Source organism: Salvia splendens, chromosome 7 (genome assembly GCF_004379255.2).
Source record: "Salvia splendens isolate huo1 chromosome 7, SspV2, whole genome shotgun sequence".
NCBI classification, from domain to species: domain Eukaryota; kingdom Viridiplantae; phylum Streptophyta; class Magnoliopsida; order Lamiales; family Lamiaceae; genus Salvia; species Salvia splendens.
This window is the reverse complement of record NC_056038.1, coordinates 10,869,898-10,888,286: the sequence shown is the minus strand read 5'-3', so window position 1 is coordinate 10,888,286 and position 18,389 is coordinate 10,869,898. Positions and strand designations below refer to the sequence as shown.

The 18,389-nt window shown below is 35.3% G+C and overlaps 2 protein-coding genes across 3 annotated transcripts; both read right to left on the bottom strand.

The window, feature by feature from the left end:
• Positions 1–10,270: 10,270 nt before the first annotated feature.
• Positions 10,271–15,404, bottom strand: LOC121811689 (protein TPX2-like). 2 transcript variants are annotated; one of them, XM_042212589.1, is made up of 13 exons: positions 15,086–15,404; positions 14,831–14,968; positions 13,877–14,042; positions 13,614–13,716; positions 13,124–13,179; positions 12,946–13,030; positions 12,779–12,841; positions 12,549–12,599; positions 12,173–12,223; positions 12,024–12,107; positions 11,889–11,933; positions 11,735–11,802; positions 10,271–10,535 (listed from the first exon to the last, which is right to left on the bottom strand). In XM_042212589.1, exons 1-13 carry the CDS (start codon positions 15,237–15,239, stop codon positions 10,517–10,519), a joined length of 1,083 nt encoding a protein of 360 aa, XP_042068523.1. In that variant the 5' UTR covers positions 15,240–15,404; the 3' UTR covers positions 10,271–10,516. The 2 variants fall into 2 exon arrangements, with proteins under 2 accessions (XP_042068523.1, XP_042068524.1); XM_042212590.1 differs by having other exon boundaries at positions 12,024–12,089.
• A 424-nt stretch (positions 15,405–15,828) lies between these two features.
• LOC121741122 lies at positions 15,829–16,939 on the bottom strand. Its single transcript, XM_042133823.1, has 2 exons — positions 16,199–16,939; positions 15,829–16,117 (listed from the first exon to the last, which is right to left on the bottom strand). Exons 1-2 carry the CDS (start codon positions 16,853–16,855, stop codon positions 16,007–16,009), a joined length of 768 nt encoding a protein of 255 aa, XP_041989757.1. The 5' UTR covers positions 16,856–16,939; the 3' UTR covers positions 15,829–16,006.
• Positions 16,940–18,389: the final 1,450 nt, after the last annotated feature.

Below are 18,389 nucleotides of genomic sequence, written 5' to 3'. Positions count from 1 at the left end.
CTAGATACTTAATGTATGGAGTATAATATTTAAATAATAATTATTTAAAAATATAGATAATATTTAAATACTAGTAATATTTTTGAAAAAAATGCATTACAATTCTTTTAGTATCTACTAAAATAAGTACCTAATAAAGTCCCATTTCATTTTGAAGAATTCACCATACAATAATATTGCACAAACTACAATGCATCTTCATCACCACATTTCTATGCAGAGTTATCTTGGTACAGCTCTCTTTATTTCAAAAAATTTCATCGATCTCTCCTCTCAATTTTAATCCATATCGATAATTTAGTTGTATATCTCTTCTCTCTCTCTATTTATCTAAATCTCAGTTTTCAACACTTTTTCGTTTATCTTTCGTGGAGGCGTTGGCCGTTGGGTCGATGTTGCGGGATCGGCCGACGAATTCTAGTATATTCCGGTGGCATTCATGGACCCGCGGTGGGGTCGGCCGACCCCACCTGGGTCCTTCTCTGCCTAGCTACTTCCTCTTGAGAAAATATTAATCATCTAGACACACCAAGTAGAATGATCTTTTTATTCAATTTTTAACATTATTTTAATTTGGACATCAGACAACTTGTATAGTTGTTACAGGTTACATAGATAAGATGTTTGGTTGTAACTGGCAGATTGTGGGGTAGGGGTGTCATTAGCGGTGATCATTCAATTTTTGGTTCGATCCAATGTTTTAAAAACCGGACCGGCAAGCGAACCGGCGACGTTACTTGTTCACGGTTCAATCGGTCCAACCGGTCGAACCACCGGTCTAACCGTTTTACTATTGCAAATATATATAAAAATATATTAAATTTAGTAAATGATTTACAATTAATAATATATCACAAAACATTAAACCTTATAGATAATTAGATGTATAAATATAAATAATATTAAAATTTAGTAAATATATTCAGATATATATATTTAATATTAGTTAGTCTAGATAAAAAATTTAATATTTCATGTATTAAAATAGATAATGTTTATATTAATTTAAGAAAATTTATTTCATAAAATAATATATAATTAAATACGAATTAAGTACTTATTAATTAATTTAGATAAAATTATTCATTAATGTCAATAGCTAGGGTATATAAATTAAGTATGTAATATAAAAAATTTATTTATAGTAAATAATGAATCTTATATGGTACTAATAATAATATAGGTGGTAAGTAGAGCATCATTATAATATAAAAGATGATAATTATATATTATAATTAACAATTATATTAAAGAATAATAAAATTAAAATTAATTATTAGTTTTTGTAGATAAAATTAATGGTTAATGTATAAAAATATTTAATTTTTAAATTGTTCAATGAGCCCATGTGGTGGAGTGGTAGAGGTCTTCTTAACTAGAAGAGAGGTCACGAGTTCAACCTCTACCAACAATAAATTTTAAAAAATTTTGAAAAAAAAATAGAAAACCGGTTTCCGGTTCACGGTCCAACCGGTTCGACCGGCCGGTTCCACCGGTTCACGGCGGTTCAATGCAGCGGTGTTTTAAAGGGGTGAACCAGACCGGACTACCTACCGGTTCGCGGTCCGACCGGTCGAACCGGCCGGTCCGGTCCAGTTTTTAAAACATTGGTTCGATCTAATTTGAACAAATATATCCATAAAATCTTAAAAAAAAAATTAAACCCTACAAAATCTAACTTGCACAAATATATTTAATTTTCTATAATGTACATAAAAGTATAGTGCTCCCTCCATTCGCCGTTAAATATCCTTTTTTTCTCCCGTCTGCTAATAAATGCCTCATTTCACTTTTACTTTTTTGGTAAGTGGTCTCTTCATTCCACTAACTCATTTCATTCACATTTTATTGCACAATCAATATATAAAAGTAGGATCCACCTTCCACTAATTTTTTTCCCATTTCATTTCATAAAGTCAAACAATTTTTTAAAACCCGTATCAGTCAAAATTGGAATATTTATTAGCGGTTGAAGGAGAGTTTATTTTATCTACTAATTAACATATCCAAACAAGTATAATCTTCATAATAGCTAAATATCATAAAAAATCAAAAATTAATTTTTTATAACTAAGCCCCTAACCAACACATGTAGAGTTTGTTTTAGGTATGTATATTAAAATTATATTCAAGTTTTCAGTTTCTATACATATGAACAAATATAAATGAAAAATCAAAATTTGCCAAAAATTTAATTCAAATCAAACTGAAATCCAAAGAAACTTGAATCATATTTTAAATTTGGATTTGTTGGGATCGGATATTCGAATATTTTGCTGGTCGCCCCCTTCCGCCCGTTCAGAGAGCTTATGGTCCCTTATTACGAGCTGGAAAATACTATGTTAGTCTATTGAATTGTACAAATATATTGTTGGTCAATACATATTATAAAAAGAAGTATTCTACTGTAAATTTCTAAATTTTTGTCAAATTCTGCTTTTGCATACCAGCTCTAAAATCCACCTATAAATTGTAAAACTATTGACTTGTTGATTATGCAGCCAATAAAAATTTAACTCTAATATTGCTTCATATAAATTGTAATGTTGTTTATTTATTAGATGTCACGTAAATAATTCATCCGTCCAACTTCCAAATATACTACTCCATATTTTTTACGAACTTCATATATTAACAATTTACTCCCTCCGTCCCTGAAAATTTATCACTTATTTTCATTTTCGTCTGTCCCTAAAATTTGTCGTCTTTCACTTTTACTATATTTGGTAATGGACCACACATTCCACTAACTCAATCTCACTCACATTTTATTATAAAACTAATATATAAAAGCAGGAGTCACATGCCTCTAACTTTTTCAACTCACTTTCTATTACTATATTTCTTAAAATTCGTGTCAAGTCAAATAGTGACAAATTATAAGGGACGAATGGAGTAACTCTTATCAAATTTCTTTCTTCTAATAATTAGTGCCCTTCGTCCTCCAAATATTGACAAAGTTGTATAGGACACAGGTTTTAATGTGGAATTGGTAAAGTAAGAGAGCGAGAGAGGAAAAAGCACTCCTCTCGTTCCTTATTAATATAGACATTTCTTTTCGGCACAGAGTTTAATAATAGTGTGTTAAATGGATGGTGAATAAAGTAAGAGAGATGAAGAGATAATAAAGTAAAAGGAAGAATAACTTTTTGCCAAAAGTATAAATGACTCAATTAACTTGAAATTTACCTAAATAGAAAAATGACTCTATTAACATGGAACGGAGGGAGTAAGAGAGAAGAGAAAAGGTAGTGAAAGTAGTGTTATTGGATTGTGGGTCCATATTATTAAGAGCATCAATAGTGGCACGGAATTCCAGGCGGAATTCCCCGTGGAATTCCTAAAAACACCTCCTGCCACGTCATACGGACTTCCCACTGCACTGCCACGTCATAAGGACTTCCCACTGCACAGTGGCGGACATCCCCAAGGACTTCCCGAAGGACTTCCCACAATTAAATGCAATAACGAGATTTCCGCGCGGACGTCCGCACGCCCGTCGCGACGGAATTCTGCGTAACGCCGCAGAACTGCGGTGTCCTCGGCGGAATTCCGTATCCGTGCATACCATGAACAATGGCGGACATCCGCCGCAGAATTCCGGCACGCCGGTCAGAATTCCGCCGGGACGGGCGCCATTGCTGATGCTCTAATGGTGTGTGTTTGTTCAAAACTTTCCTTATTTAGACTTGTTTAATTTTGATGGATAACCTAAAATGAAAAAAAATTGTCAATTTTTTGGGAAATGAGGAAGTATATAACTTTTATTTTTATTCCAAAAGAATATCATCTACTCTTCTTTTCATGCAAAAGAAGACGTTTCAGGTGTTGTGGGTAAGCAAATGAATTAAAAGCATCCACAACCGTGCTCTTGCCAACGAGCACGGATGTGGGCCCGACCCCATTTTTTCTGTCTGCTCTTAGGCAAGAGCATAATACCCACATTCGTGCTCTTCCGCAAGGACGAGCACAAGGGTCCCACCATTCCATTATTCAATTTAAATAAAAATATTTCCATAAAATTAAAATACATTAAAAATACCCGGAATAATATTACAAAATACATTAAAAATTAAAAATTACATAATTAAAATCCTAAAAAATAAAAAATACATAATTAAAATCCTAAAAATTAAAATTACATAATTAAACTCCTACAAATTAAAAATTACATAATTAAACTCCTAAAAATAAAAAATTACAAAATTAAAGGCTAAAAATACCCCCGTGGAAGACTATTCATCCGGCGGCACTACCCCCAATTGTTTTTGGAGGCCAAATATCATGGCCTCATGCGATCAAAGTTGCGCGGGGGTCATAGTTGACCTATCGGCCATATTGAGTTGGGCCAAAGTCCCCCACAACGAGTTGGTGGGGTGTGGAGGTGGCGCATAGGGAACGGGAACGGGTTCAGGAGCATCGCCGGATGGAGTCGCGGCGCGACGACGGTTGGCCGCTGTCTCCTTCCTTCCTTGCGGTCGGCGTTGGGAACCGCTCGGGCCGGCGTCGGGGCTACCCAAGTTAGCTCCGGCAAGTTGGCTAGCCACGTCTTCGGAGCCGGCGTCGGATAGGGATATCGGCCTTGACCGTTTGGAGGAGCCGCTAGAGGAGGATGTTACGTCTCCCCTATACTTCGGATGCGACCGCGTCTCCTGCCAAATGTTGAGGTACTTGAACGACTTGTAGTTCATGGATTGGTAGATCGACAAGGCGGAACTGATTATGTCGACCTCGCTCCGGCCGCTCCCTGCCGACCGCTCTTCCTGGAGGTAATACCCCTGGAACTTTTGGATTTCTTCGCTGGCTCTGTATATGGCGTTGCGCACCATACTCTCGTTGCGCTCGATTGTTCCTGCCGGCCGGTTTTCATTGTACCGGCGACAGATGTGCCACCAATAATGATCGCCGGATTGGTTCATGCCAACCTCCGGATCTTCGAAGATTGACAAGAACGCCATGAACAATTGCTCCATCTCCGCCGGAGTGTACGGTGTACGGACACCGCGAGTAGGAGGAGTCGGAGTTTGGGAGGGGCCGCTCGACCTCGCTCTAGGCTCGGGTGTCCACCCGTATTGCCCTTCGGGGGCATCTTGGTCGTCGATCGGGTAAGGCCGGTAGCCACCCGGAACTCCCGAACTTTGGGTTTGAGGAGGGGCCGAATATTCTGTTTCCGGACTAGGAAACAGTTGTGAACCGAACCAATCAGGGTTCCAACCGTGGGAGCCCGGGGGGTGATCGTCGTGGCTGGACATTGTTATGTTGTAGGAGTGGAAGAAAGATTGAGAATGGAAATGAGAGAATGTAGATGAGAATTGTGTAGTGTGGTGTGAATTTTTGGGTGTGAAAGTGAGGGTATTTATAGATGAAAATGTGTATTTTTGGGGGGAAAAAATTGAAATATAAATTAAAAGTGGGTAGAAAACAGATATAATTTTTTGGGAAGTGAAAAAATATTTTTTTTTAATTTTTAATCAGTTTTTTTAATTAAAAACCGATTGTTTTTTTAAAAAAATCAAATTGCCAACGGCCATGCCGTTGGCCAATCACCGAATGCCACGTCACCTGCTCGCTGGCACGGACGTGCTCGATGCATCGAGCAGCGTCGTGCCAGCGGCGCGAGCGTAGCGGCGGACAGCGTCTCCGTGCCGCTGGCACGGACGGATGGACGAGCTGCAGCTCGCCATTGTGGATGCTCTAAGTAATCTGAATTTGAACAGTAAATCAGATTAATATTCTTAAAAGACTTTAATTTGAAAGAGTTAAATTTAATTAAATAAGTTTATTAGGACAAGACATGTTCAGATATCCTTTTCTTTATCTAAACCTAACCAATACTTACTCTATAAATAAGGAAAGAAAACCAGATATGTACTCCTTCCATCCCTTATATTTTGTCACCATTTAAAGTAGGTCGAAAAAATTAGTGACACATGAGTCCTACTTTTATATATTAGTTTTATAATAAAATGTGAGTGAGAATAAGTTGGTGGAATGTGAGTCCATTATAAAAAATGGTAAAAGTGAAAGGTGACAAATTTTTAAGGATAGACGAAAATAGAAATAAATGACAAATTTTCAGAAACGAAAGGAGTAATAGATAGAGAGGTTGTCCCACACCTTGTGATTTTAAAATTATCAAAAATTGAGAATTTCGAATTGTCTCAACTCCGTACTTATTACTATATTTTTTATTACATAAGTTTAGAAGTTTGATAGTTATTGTCTCACATTCTACTAATTCATTTAACTCACATTTCATTTAAAATTAATATAAATGTGACTCACTTTTTTCCACCTACTTTTCTTAATAATTTTTAAAACCCTTTGTGACATTCCTAACCCGAAACATGTATTATTTTGCATATTATCATATTATATTGTCATTGCATATTAAATTGTCATTTTTACTACATAGATATTAAATGTGTCATAGAGAATATATTCATTGTTATGACGACTCAATATAGTCGAATATATGGATAGTTTTGATTTACGAGAATTGTTAAAAGGGACGTGTATATACTGTATAATTAAATTAGTGTATATATATGACATAATTATTTAAATATGTGTGCATGTGTTTGTGTACCATATAGTACTAATACTTACATACGTACTTATAAATATAATATCTATGCATGTATTTGGATAGAAAGTTACATGCATTAAATAAATTGTTTATGTACATTTTGATAGTATATTGTACTACGCTCTTATATTATTATTTATGTAGGTGGCGTGTTGCATAGTTAGCAAAAGAACATGACACTTGTACTTATAACATTCATTTAATTAGTATGAGTCGGCAAAGTAGCCGACGTACATATTTATGTACAAATATATACTATATAATTTATCATTTGAAAAAAAAGAAAGGGGTTTGAGAAAGTTTAGAGGAAAAATAGAAGTAAAGAGAAAAGTTTCGGATCAAGGGATATAAATCAAGAGTTGGAGTCGGAAGGCAGAAAAATAGTCCGAAGGATCAAGGAATGTAGATCGGGAATCAAGAGCTAGTGTTCGACCAGATTACCTATCGTGATAAGGTGTGTATAAATCACACTTTTAGTTTTACATGTGTTATGTGGTTGATTGTTATATGTTGAATTGGAGTGAATTATTGGATTATATATTGTGAAATTGATATGATTATGAATTATTTGATATAGATGGTGGAATATGATATGGATATGTGATTGGTGCAATGGATATAATGTTGTAAATGAATTATATGATAGAAATATGTAATTGATGTTTTACATATGGTATTGAAAGTATATGAATCATGTGATTAAAGATGATCTGTGACAGCCTTGTACTGGATCTGAAATTTTAGAGGGACCTATGAGTCCAATTACAAAGAGGCCTTCGGGTCAAATACAAAGGACCTATGAGTCCAATTACAGAGGGACCTTCGGGTCAAATACAGAGGGACCTATGAGTCCAATTACAGAGAGACCTTCGGGTCATAGAGGAATCTCGGGCAGATACCAGACTTGACTGTTACAGAATAATAAACTGAATAGAGTGGCATATGCATATGAATGTGAAATGGTTTGTTTTTAAATTATGTTATATATATATATAGGGGAGCGTTATTCTCCTTTTCACATCTTAGATCCTTTTTCCTTCCTAATATTACGCGTTAGATCTAAGGCATCAACGGATCAGATTGATTCTATAAAACTGGTTCCGTGTTGCATTATAGAAGGTGGTTGTATGCATTACAGGGTTATTATTGACATTTGACGGAAAAGTACTGTCACATTTTGGTATCTGCGAATAATGCACCACATGGTCACGAGTAATGCATATAATTGACTATATAATGCACAATATGTGAACTGCAATGCATACGAATAAGATGTACCATGTTATGATGTTTGGACACACGTTTCTTGTTTCCCCTAAGGGTTTAATAAGCTTAGGGGCTAGGGTATAGTACGTAGACACGTATGTAATCTTCACATGGTAACGAGTAATGGATATAATTGACTATATAATGCACAATTTGTGAACTGCAATGCATACGAACAAGATGTGCTATGTTATGATGTTTGACACACGTTTCTTGTTTCCCCTAAGGGTTTAATAAGCTTAGGGGCTAGGGTATAGTACGTACGCATTAAAAACAAATTATAAAACGATACGAATAATTCACCAAATTGTCACGAGTAATGGATGTTATTAACTATATAATGCACAATATGTGAACTGCAATGCATACGAATAAGATGTACCATGTTATGATGTTTGACACACGTTTCTTGTTTCCCCTAAGGGTTTAATAAGCTTAGGGGCTAGGGTATAGTACGTAGACATTACTAACAAATTGTTGTTATTGGAATATACGTATGTGCATTATTTGGTTTAGGTAGTGCATTATGTAGCTGTTAATTGTCATTATCTCAGTATATTATGCATTATTAGAGGTATTGTGTATATGGGTTAATCAACGGATTGAAGATTACATACGTGCATTTAGTAATGTCTACGCACTATACCCTAGCCCCTAAGCTTATTAAACCCTTAGGGGAAACAAGAAACGTGTGTCAAACATCATAACATGGTACATCTTATTCGGATACATTGCAATTCACATATTGTGCATTATATAGTTAATAACATCCATTACTCGTGACAATTTGGTGAATTATTCGTATCGTTTTATAATTTGTTATTAATGCGTACATACTATACCCTAGCCCCTAAGCTTATTAAACCCTTAGGGGAAACAAGAAACGTGTGTCAAACATCATAACATAGCACATCTTGTTCGTATGCATTGCAGTTCACAAATTGTGCATTATATAGTCAATTATATCCATTACTCGTTACCATGTGAAGATTACATACGTGTCTACGTACTATACCCTAGCCCCTAAGCTTATTAAACCCTTAGGGGAAACAAGAAACGTGTGTCCAAACATCATAACATGGTACATCTTATTCGTATGCATTGCAGTTCACATATTGTGCATTATATAGTCAATTATATGCATTACTCGTGACCATGTGGTGCATTATTCGTAGCGGTTTCCAGCCATTATTAGATTACTATTGTACCCTCATAATGCACAAAATAGGACAAATAATGCAACACGGGATTAATTACCCAATGTTGATCTTGACCGTCCATTTCTCTAATCTAATGGCTGATATTAAGAAGGAAAAAGGAGGAAATATAGGAAAAGGAAATGAATACATCCCTATATATATATATATATATATATATATATATATATATATTGTTTCTGATTATATGTATTGATAAAAGAATATGCTTGATGTTTGTATCATGTGAGATTGAAGGTGGAATTTATATATACTGAGTTGTGCCTCATATAAACCACTAAATTTTTCAGGAATAAGGTAGCAGTAAAGTTTTGACTGACATGGGTCATAGGAACTCCACGTGTTATCAGGTTCGGTGGCTGACGCATATTGGCAACCTTCTCCTCCTCATCTTTTTGCATGTAGATAAATGTATAGGATATAGAGTGGTGAGAGGGTTCCACTACTTTACAGGATATTTTGAAATATGTATTGGATAAGTGTTGGTTTGAACTTATATAATATGAGTGTTCTATGAATTAGACACGTGTATTGATTGCTTTTATGATAAGGGATTTATTTATTAAAAGAGTATACGTCAGAGGGGTTGAGGTGTGACAGTTTAGGTGGTATCAGAGCGGGGATAGAATCTCGCTGGGACATAGTATTCATGTATATCATATGATACATTTATGTTATAAGTTTCATTTGCATTTGTATTGTCATGAACATATCTTATCTCACTGAGGAGAGAAGGGTCAGCCGCCCTGCATCATCAATTAATTATAGAAACATCTCATATACATATTGCATCATATGGTGATTTTCAGTAAATACATGGACCAATGATGAGTCAAAGAGGTAGAAACATTAAATAGCACCGAAAAATGGAATTGGAAAAAAATTAATCAATATAAATTTATCTTTTTTCGCTATTAATTCACCAATTTGTAATAGTGCATATACTAACATACCAAACATAAGAACACACAACAATATTATGCGCGGGCGCACATGCATTAGATATATTCTTTCACTTGTACACTAAATATTTCCCCAAAAAAATGCCACTTACTATTTTTCAAAAATCACATTTCCAGTCAAAAAGTTCCATAAATTCTAAATTCAGTCACGCTTGTGACCCTTCACGCCTGGAAGGGTGTATATATCAATTTACCTTGATTTGATATGAATAAAGCTGACTACAGAGTTCAAAGAACATGGTGACATTTTTTCTGTTGTTCTTTTTAATTCGTTTTTAATCTTTAAAAAAAAGTAAAGATCTTGGTACGCTCTTGTGAATTGGTTACTGATAGAAAACATGAGTTCTATTTGACCGTATATTACATTTACTTCTGATTTTATCAGAAAAAATATCTTGCCAAAAAAAGTTGGAGTAATTTTTTTTTACGGAATTTAGCATAGCCACCCACCGGCATCGGTAGTAAAAACCTCTTGTGTAATTTCAGCGAATATCCAAGCTTCTGCAAAGAGTTCAGCGCTGAAGTCAGGATTTCAAACAAAATAATGAACAAGTTACAAGTAGCTCTAGATTAAATCAAACATGCATTAGTCATTACAACATTTTTATTTAACATACATCATTTTAAAAATCAGTAGTATATATTTTTAGTTATATTTAGCGTAACGCCTATGTCAAACAATCGTAAACATTCAAACGAGTCTACGAAATGACACGTAATTTGAAAGACCAAGTGTTGGCTAATAAATAAAACTTAAACTAAACTATTATATTTGTATTGAATGATGAAACATTAATTCTTTCGAAGAACAATAAATTTATATCGTTGTAACCCCAATTTGCTGATTGTTAAGGAAACCATCCCCAAGGAAAGCTAAAGCAAGCCATCTCTAAATTTTGAGTTGTTGAATGGAACTATTTGATTATAAATTCTTTAATTAAATTCCTAATTTTTTGTATATTTCTATTCAAGTTAGTGCAATATTTACTTGAAGATCTAGGATTAAATGGTCAATAACATTAAGTTAAAAAAAATTGTACATAACATAGACTTAAATATCGAGTGAAGTCTGAATTTCCAATTTTGTCCAAACACCAAGTCAATTAAATGTGCAAAATAATTACTAATATGATCCCGATCAAATTAGAAGTAAAAACCGAAATAAATTAATAATGATAACAGAGAAAATTTGTCAATCAATTAGAATACAACTGTACCAAAAACAAAAACAAAAACAAAAACAAAAACAAAAAAAAATCGAAAATGCGTCTGTTATACTTAGATACCAATAAGGGCTAAGGGGTTTCGAATATAATCTTTTATATTGGAGATTTAGAGGGCATGAAATTCGAAATAGTTCATTTCAAATCTGTTTTACAAAAATACTGTGATCTTCAAGATATCCAAAACAAGTGCTATATTTTTTCAAAAGATAAGCTAAATAACACAGTTTTTCTTTTATATTTAAAATTTATCAAGCGGTAGTCCTACATGTAAATGTTGTACCATATCCAATTTTAAAATTAGATTAGCATGGGGAGCTTGAGCCTGCCAAAAGCGATAGATACAGTGGAAAATCGGCATTCGGTAATATTTTTGGAGAAAAGTATATTGAGAAGTCAGGCTTTTTGTATATTTTGAAGGTGATCATATTTTTACAAAACGCAACACAATTTAGTTTATTAAGTAAAGACAGTTACCTAGTGATGTTGGGTTGATGAGGCATTGCACGAGCTCCACAATGCTGATTAGGTCTCTGCTGACATGTCTGCATTTTTTTAAATCTCTGATGATCAGCATATCGTAAATTATATCATCACATAAAGCTTATAAGATGCTATATCTAGATCTTACCCACAACTCTGGCTGAATAGAACCATGGCTACTTCGACTCGTACCCTGTATTTAAAGCCCAAACATATTACTACTTCGTAGTACAACATTATCATATCTCGTTTACGTAGTTTTTGGACTTGTCTTGGAGCTCACCGAGAATGTGGGACTTGTCTTGGAGCTGGCCAAGGATGAACTATCCGACTGACACGTTCTCTTCGACTTTGGTCCCAGAGAGAGCTGGAAAGGTAAGGGATGAGAGAGAGAGAGAGAGGTGATAGATACACCGGCAACAAATATTCTACCTTGTTGAACTCCTCTGTGAGAGGACTTTCCTGGTTTTTTGATGTGTTTTCCTGCAAAAAAATGAAGCCTATTATTATTGAATACAAGTAAATATAATGGCTGATATTTTACTGTTAATTTGTCCCCTCTTAGAGTAAATGTCAAGAGTAGAAACTTGAACATGCCACATTCTGTAAATTCTTAATCACTTTCATGTTGGTAAGTACCGTTTCTTAATTGTACTACTACTATATTTGTATGTTGTAATAGTAAATTTCATTGTTTGGATTGGATGCTGATTTCAATGTAAATACTAGTAAAATTTGTTTGAAACTTATCAATTAACTCAAGAGTCAGACACTGCTTTGATTTTGAGGTATCAATGATATGACTTACCTTAGCTGATGAATGGTGATTGGCCCTCTCCCTAGTTTTGAAGTTAAATTCCTGGAATTGACGACATAAAAGCAAACTCAGATGCCAAAACGCAATAGATTAAACACCTCATTGAATTACCGAGGGAGTTTCTTTTGTTTTTCTTTCTTCTTCCTAGAAATCATAATTTACTTGGGGATGCAAAACTAAAATAAAAAAATAAGTTAATGCAGCAGGAAAGCATAAGTTACTTGAAACTCTGTAAGTGGTGTCTTGCTCTTTCTTAGTGGGGGTAAAGAACGAGACTGCAAAATCTACAAAAAAAGGGAAAATGGATGATAATGTGAAAAGTTTTTATATGTAAACACAATGAAAGCCAAAAAGGATCAGAGAAATCTGGTTTACGGCAAATACTAACTTTTCTGTGTGAATGATTTTGAGCTTTAAAGGGACCCTTGCTTTCCTGGCTTTCGGTTGTGCTTGAAGCAGAACTGTTCTTGGACCTGAGATCCATGAGCACAGGAAACTTCATTAACACATTGGAAGTCTACATTGATGAGATGTACAAAAACTGTCTGAGAAAAAGTTGCATATACCTTTGCCTTTGTGATCTGAGCAGTGTTCCCCGCTGCGGTTCTCTTGGAACATTAACCTTTGCATCAAAAAGAAGTATGACATAAAACAGCATCAGAGTTAGTATCCAGTTAACAAAATTCTATATGCAACAATACTTTGATGATTTATGAGACAATGAGAACTTGTACCTCATCTAGGACCCCAACATAACACATTATTCACATACCAATCCCCAACCACCTCTTTAAATCAAAATAGCATAGTAACTAGTAAGTGACATATAATTAGTCATAGTAGAAATTGACAAAACTTGCAAAAAATTCCAAATAATGGAACCATTCTTTTCATTCGAAGTACAAACTCTTATTTTATCCAAACACTACTAATAGTTATTCGACTTTGGCTCTTGAAATAATGGGATATCATTGTTATGTTCATATTACGCATACAAAAGGGTCGGCTCACTTTAAAAACTTAATCCTCTGTGACATATAATGTATGAATTATTACGTTGTTCAAGAACCCAGTCTCAAGCTTTTGTCGCTTCGTTGCATGATTTTGATATCCAATTAAATTTATTTTCTCGTCCTGCATGGTCCCCATTCTCTGGAACCTGGTATATGAGAGACAAGAAAATACACATAATCAAAATGAGAACATTAGTACTTCAGTATAAAGATTCAACTACATGGAACAATAACTTTTGGCAGTGGGAGAGCAAGAATGACACAAACAAAATTGTCTATCCCCAATTCTTAGAATGAAAGTTAAACCTTGTGAAATGGTTGCTGGATTGTTGCTTGTCATGCAGTACTGCATTTTTCTTTGCCAAATGGCTAGCTGTAGGTTCCATAAAGTTTGCACTCCGCGTTTGAGATAAATTATGAGAAGCCTTGGGTTTCGGCTTTGCTGCATCCTCAACCGCAAGATGGCCTTTTACTGAAGAGAAACATAGAATACAAGAGATCAATACATGTGAAAAAGAAACAATTACACATACCGAAAGAAGCTGATAGAAACTAGTGAACATAACAAGAACATATTGGTAACAACTAATTAAACCGAGCACAAAATTCTGCATTAAACGAAATTCCCAGAGTGTTCACATAAAAAAGAGGGAGTCTGATCTTAAACCCAAATGAAAGCTAGTGTAACTGACATCATGCATCCAACTTTTTCTCCTTTGGGGAAGCAATTCGCTAGTAGGAGTTAATAATCCATGACTTTTGAAGGAAAATCAGGCATAACAAATGGGTTGAACCGAAAGGAAACTTGGGAAAGAGATAATTCTTTTAGTCCATATGGATCACAAATACCATGAGCTTAATATCCAGTTTGCTAAAGTTTGAACAGATGCTTGTGATATTGCGAATAAACATGACAATGAGATAGTACAAGATTTGAGAACCAGCTTCTTTCAGGAAATTGCTTCCCTAAACGAACACAAGTTTTCCTATTGAATTATAAGTCTGCAATACGTATCAGACTAATATAAATTGAAAAATGACCCAGAAAGTCATATATGCTTTAGAGACCAAATTAAGCAATAATGTTTGTTTTCGTATGACTGAAAAATGAACCAAGAACAATCAAGAGCACACCACATAGTTACAAGAAAGCTCAAATCTAAATTTCATCATTGCAATCATGCTAAAACTAAATCAATTGATGATCAGCAGCAATAGCAAAACACACATTGAGAGAAATGGACAGCCCTCCTATTTTACCTTTGGCATTCTTTTTAGAAGGGGGAAGCCCATGCCTGCTATCAGTATCCGAACTGCTGCATACTTTTTTAGGTTTTGATGAGTTACAGGAGCTGGGCACAGAGAGTATTTTGCCTATATTCAATTCCACGATAAAAGCTGGATCCTCACCCAAATAACAAAAATACCACAAGTGAATAGACAATCAAAACGATCGAGATCAATTGAATCGTCAATCTCACAAAAATCAAAGTCGGAGAAGGGATAGAAACTGACGAGAATTGGGATAATCTCCAGAAATTTGGAACCAGCGCTCAACCTCCTGAATCTCAGAATCAACCTCGGTCCTGGTGAAATCGAAGAACTGAGAGGCGTCGAACTCGTACTCATGGTCAATCTCGACGTGACAGTCATCAACAAAATCCTCCATTTGTGACAAAAAAAAGGCGCCTATTGTTACATGTGGGGTGTTGGTAGAGGAAATCGCTGAGTCCTGCTTCTCAGGGAAAGCAAACGCAGCAGAGCAGAGATTTCGAGGAGGGATGAGAGGAGGAGAGAATGAATTTGTTTGAAAATGATTGAGCTGTTTGGATGACAATGCGATCTTCCCGTGCTCATTGGAAAAGAAGAGGACCAAAATATTGCTGCTATTTCTTTTACAAATTTAGCGCCCGATTTAAATTTGTGGGGCCTTTTTCGGAATATCAAATTATTTGACACACCACAAGATCCCCCTAAAACGATCTTAATCTAATTCTGATGTATATTATTCGTATAAAGCAGGCAAAATATTGCAGAATCTGTTATTTTACGGTCATGTACTAATATTAATCCAAACACAACAAACAATGAATCTTTTAATATACTCCTACCTTATACAACAGAAATATTTCCCAAATTCATAACAATTCAATTTTTCTGAATGGATTGTCAGTTTTTAGTGAAAGAAATGGTAGTTAAACTTGAATATTTTACATTCTCACAATCATTCATTTTCACAAATTATAAATGGAACTCAATTTAATTATAAAATACCTCTCTTAGAAAATAGGGGAAAGTACAAACAAGATACTCCGTTGGGAATACATTAGAAAATGGGAACATTTCCTTTGGTGAAACATCATAATAGTAGAAACATGAACATTTAAATGTAAAGCAGGAACATGCTGATCTTAATCTTCTAGTGAAGGCGATATTTCACATCAATTTAAGCTGCAGCTGTCTCTTCTTCCACTTGAGCGGCAACCGATTGATTCCGTTTCCAGACTGAAAGATGCAGCAACCAAAGGCATTCCCCCTCATAAAGTCCTGTCATCGGTAAAAGAATCTTTAGTTGCTGCCGAAAGGTAATTCTGTTTTAAAGGCAAGAGAAGTAAAGAATATGGTTACCATGGATTGCTGCTTATGCATTTTGTTGACTTTCCTTTGGCAGCTCTGTCGTCGGCTCATCATAATCAACTCTCCAAGGGTGAGCAGCGGCCTTCTGGCTTGACTGCAGTTGCTGCCACGCTGATACTCTATAGCTTGCACATCGTTCCCCTGAGAAGGAACCTTTTCCAGGTAGCCTATCTTGTTCGTGATGTTTGAATTCGACACCAGCAGAGGGAAGAGCCACTCCAAGAAGGAAGCTCCAACCAAGATCGCGCTGCAGGTACTGTCAGTTTCAGAAGCTGGCGAACCAGGACTCTGCACAAGTCTGCTATTATCTGTGGTCACCAGTGCAAGACAAGTTTGCTGAACAGGAACAGCGCTTGTGGTTGATATTGGGGCATTGGCTAGGAGGGACTTGGCCGAGCAGAAGGAGACATCAGTGCCCACACTGCACGTGTCAAGCTCCATCTCTGATGATTCATCGCCTTCACTGTCACCTTGATCATCATTCCAGTTTCCATATTTAATGGTCAATAGTTTCGGAGGTTGAGTGAAGGATGGGAGTGGCGTCCCAGGCTTCTCTTCCCATCCGAAGGGGACGGATACGACGAACTTGGGAGGTGGCGCAGGAGGCTCGACCGGTCGGCTGAAAGGTTTCCACTCTTTCTTGGGCATCCCAGGTCTTTCTTCCCATATGAATGGAACAGAAATGAGCTGCCTCTCTCTCTTCCTCTCGCTTTTGGAAGGGTTTGGTTCTGCCATTTGCATTAATGGATTCTCTGAATTTTACATTGAATCGGAGACTCTTATATAGAGCTGCTACTGTTAGAATTAGTGGAGTAGTAGTTTCTCAACTAATTCATTCGACTCTGCTAATTAACAAAACCATTTTGTTTAGAAAATTAGGCTTACCTAATGTCCCATTTGAATAAAGAATTTGACTTGATTTAACGTGGAGTTTTGCCAGTTTGTTTAAGGTAGTGCTCTTATCTTTGACTTCTTTTCCAAATACGCACACGTGTGATAAGATTAGGTGGAGTCTCAACTCTCAAAAATTTTTAGTTTTATTATTTTTGGTTTTTGTCAGAGCACTCGCATCCAGGGACGGAGATAGCATAGGCCAAGCCGGCACTCCAGCGGGGGCTTGGCTGGTGCCGTCTTCTGAGAATCGCCTATAGTGTTTTTGTGCTTTTTGTGCTTTCTTTTTTACAACAGAAAGCTTGAGAAAGAAGAAGAAATGGAGGAGAGAGTGGGAGAAGAGAAAAGAGTGTTGAAAAGGAAATGTAATTATGACCTCCATAACATGAGATCACATTTAAATCTGATTTCTTGTTTTGTGTTATTATTAATTTAGGAATATTACTAATATTTGTTCTTCTTGAAAAATGTTTCAAAATCAATTACTGTACGATTTAAAATTTTATTATTTTTATTTATATAGTAATTTATTATATCAATCAATTTATTTAAATTTTATAATTTTATTATTTTTATTTGTATAATAACATTATTGATTAATATTTTGGCAGCAATTATCCTATCTCATATTTTATTTTTGTCTATCTGCCGTACATATTCATTTATTATCTTTCATTAATTTTGATAAATAGATTTCACAATCTACTCATATTATTTTATAAAATTACTATATAAAATGATGCATATTTTTCTAATATTTTTCTTTTTACATTTTTAATACTATTAAAAACGAGTCAAAGTAATTGCAAATGGATAATACTAGTATTACGGAAGCATCACACATTTAGGCATATATATCGTTAAATTTTAGCACCGACTCATTTCGATTTCTAGTTCCGTCCCTGCTCGCATCCAAGGGAAGAATTGTGAAGGAGGTCGCGCTCGATACTGCGGTAGGCGGTATGAGCCGCACGCACATGCCATGCCGTCACTCCTCTTGATCAGAGAGAGAAGGTCAGTGCACGACATCCACCTCACTTGTGCACGACATGCACTTCATTGCACTCATTTTCTTTAAAAACAATTTTATTTGTTTGATTTAGCATATTTAATTTTAATTTATTTATATTACCATTGATCGTTGGATCTCAATATAATTTTTGTTTATGATTTTAATTTATTTATATTATACAATTGATTGAACCTCAATGGCGTATAAGTTTTGTTTTCAAGGCATTGTGAGCTTTTCTTATCTTTCGTTTGTCTCATCCTAAGTGACACATTTTTTCTT

Excerpts from the sequence above, each read along its gene's own strand:
- LOC121741122 (XM_042133823.1), bottom strand. The coding sequence starts at position 16,855 with ATGCCCAAGAAAGAGTGGAAACCTTTCAGCCGACCGGTCGAGCCTCCT. Across the intron at positions 16,118-16,198 it reads TGCATAAGCAGCAATCCATG|GACTTTATGAGGGGGAATGC; the intron begins GTAACCATATTC and ends TACCGATGACAG.
- LOC121811689 (XM_042212589.1), bottom strand. The coding sequence starts at position 15,239 with ATGGAGGATTTTGTTGATGACTGTCACGTCGAGATTGACCATGAGTAC. Across the intron at positions 14,969-15,085 it reads TGGAGATTATCCCAATTCTC|CTTTTATCGTGGAATTGAAT; the intron begins GTCAGTTTCTAT and ends GTGAGGATCCAG. Across the intron at positions 12,600-12,778 it reads CACCACTTACAGAGTTTCAA|GAATTTAACTTCAAAACTAG; the intron begins GTAACTTATGCT and ends CGTCAATTCCAG.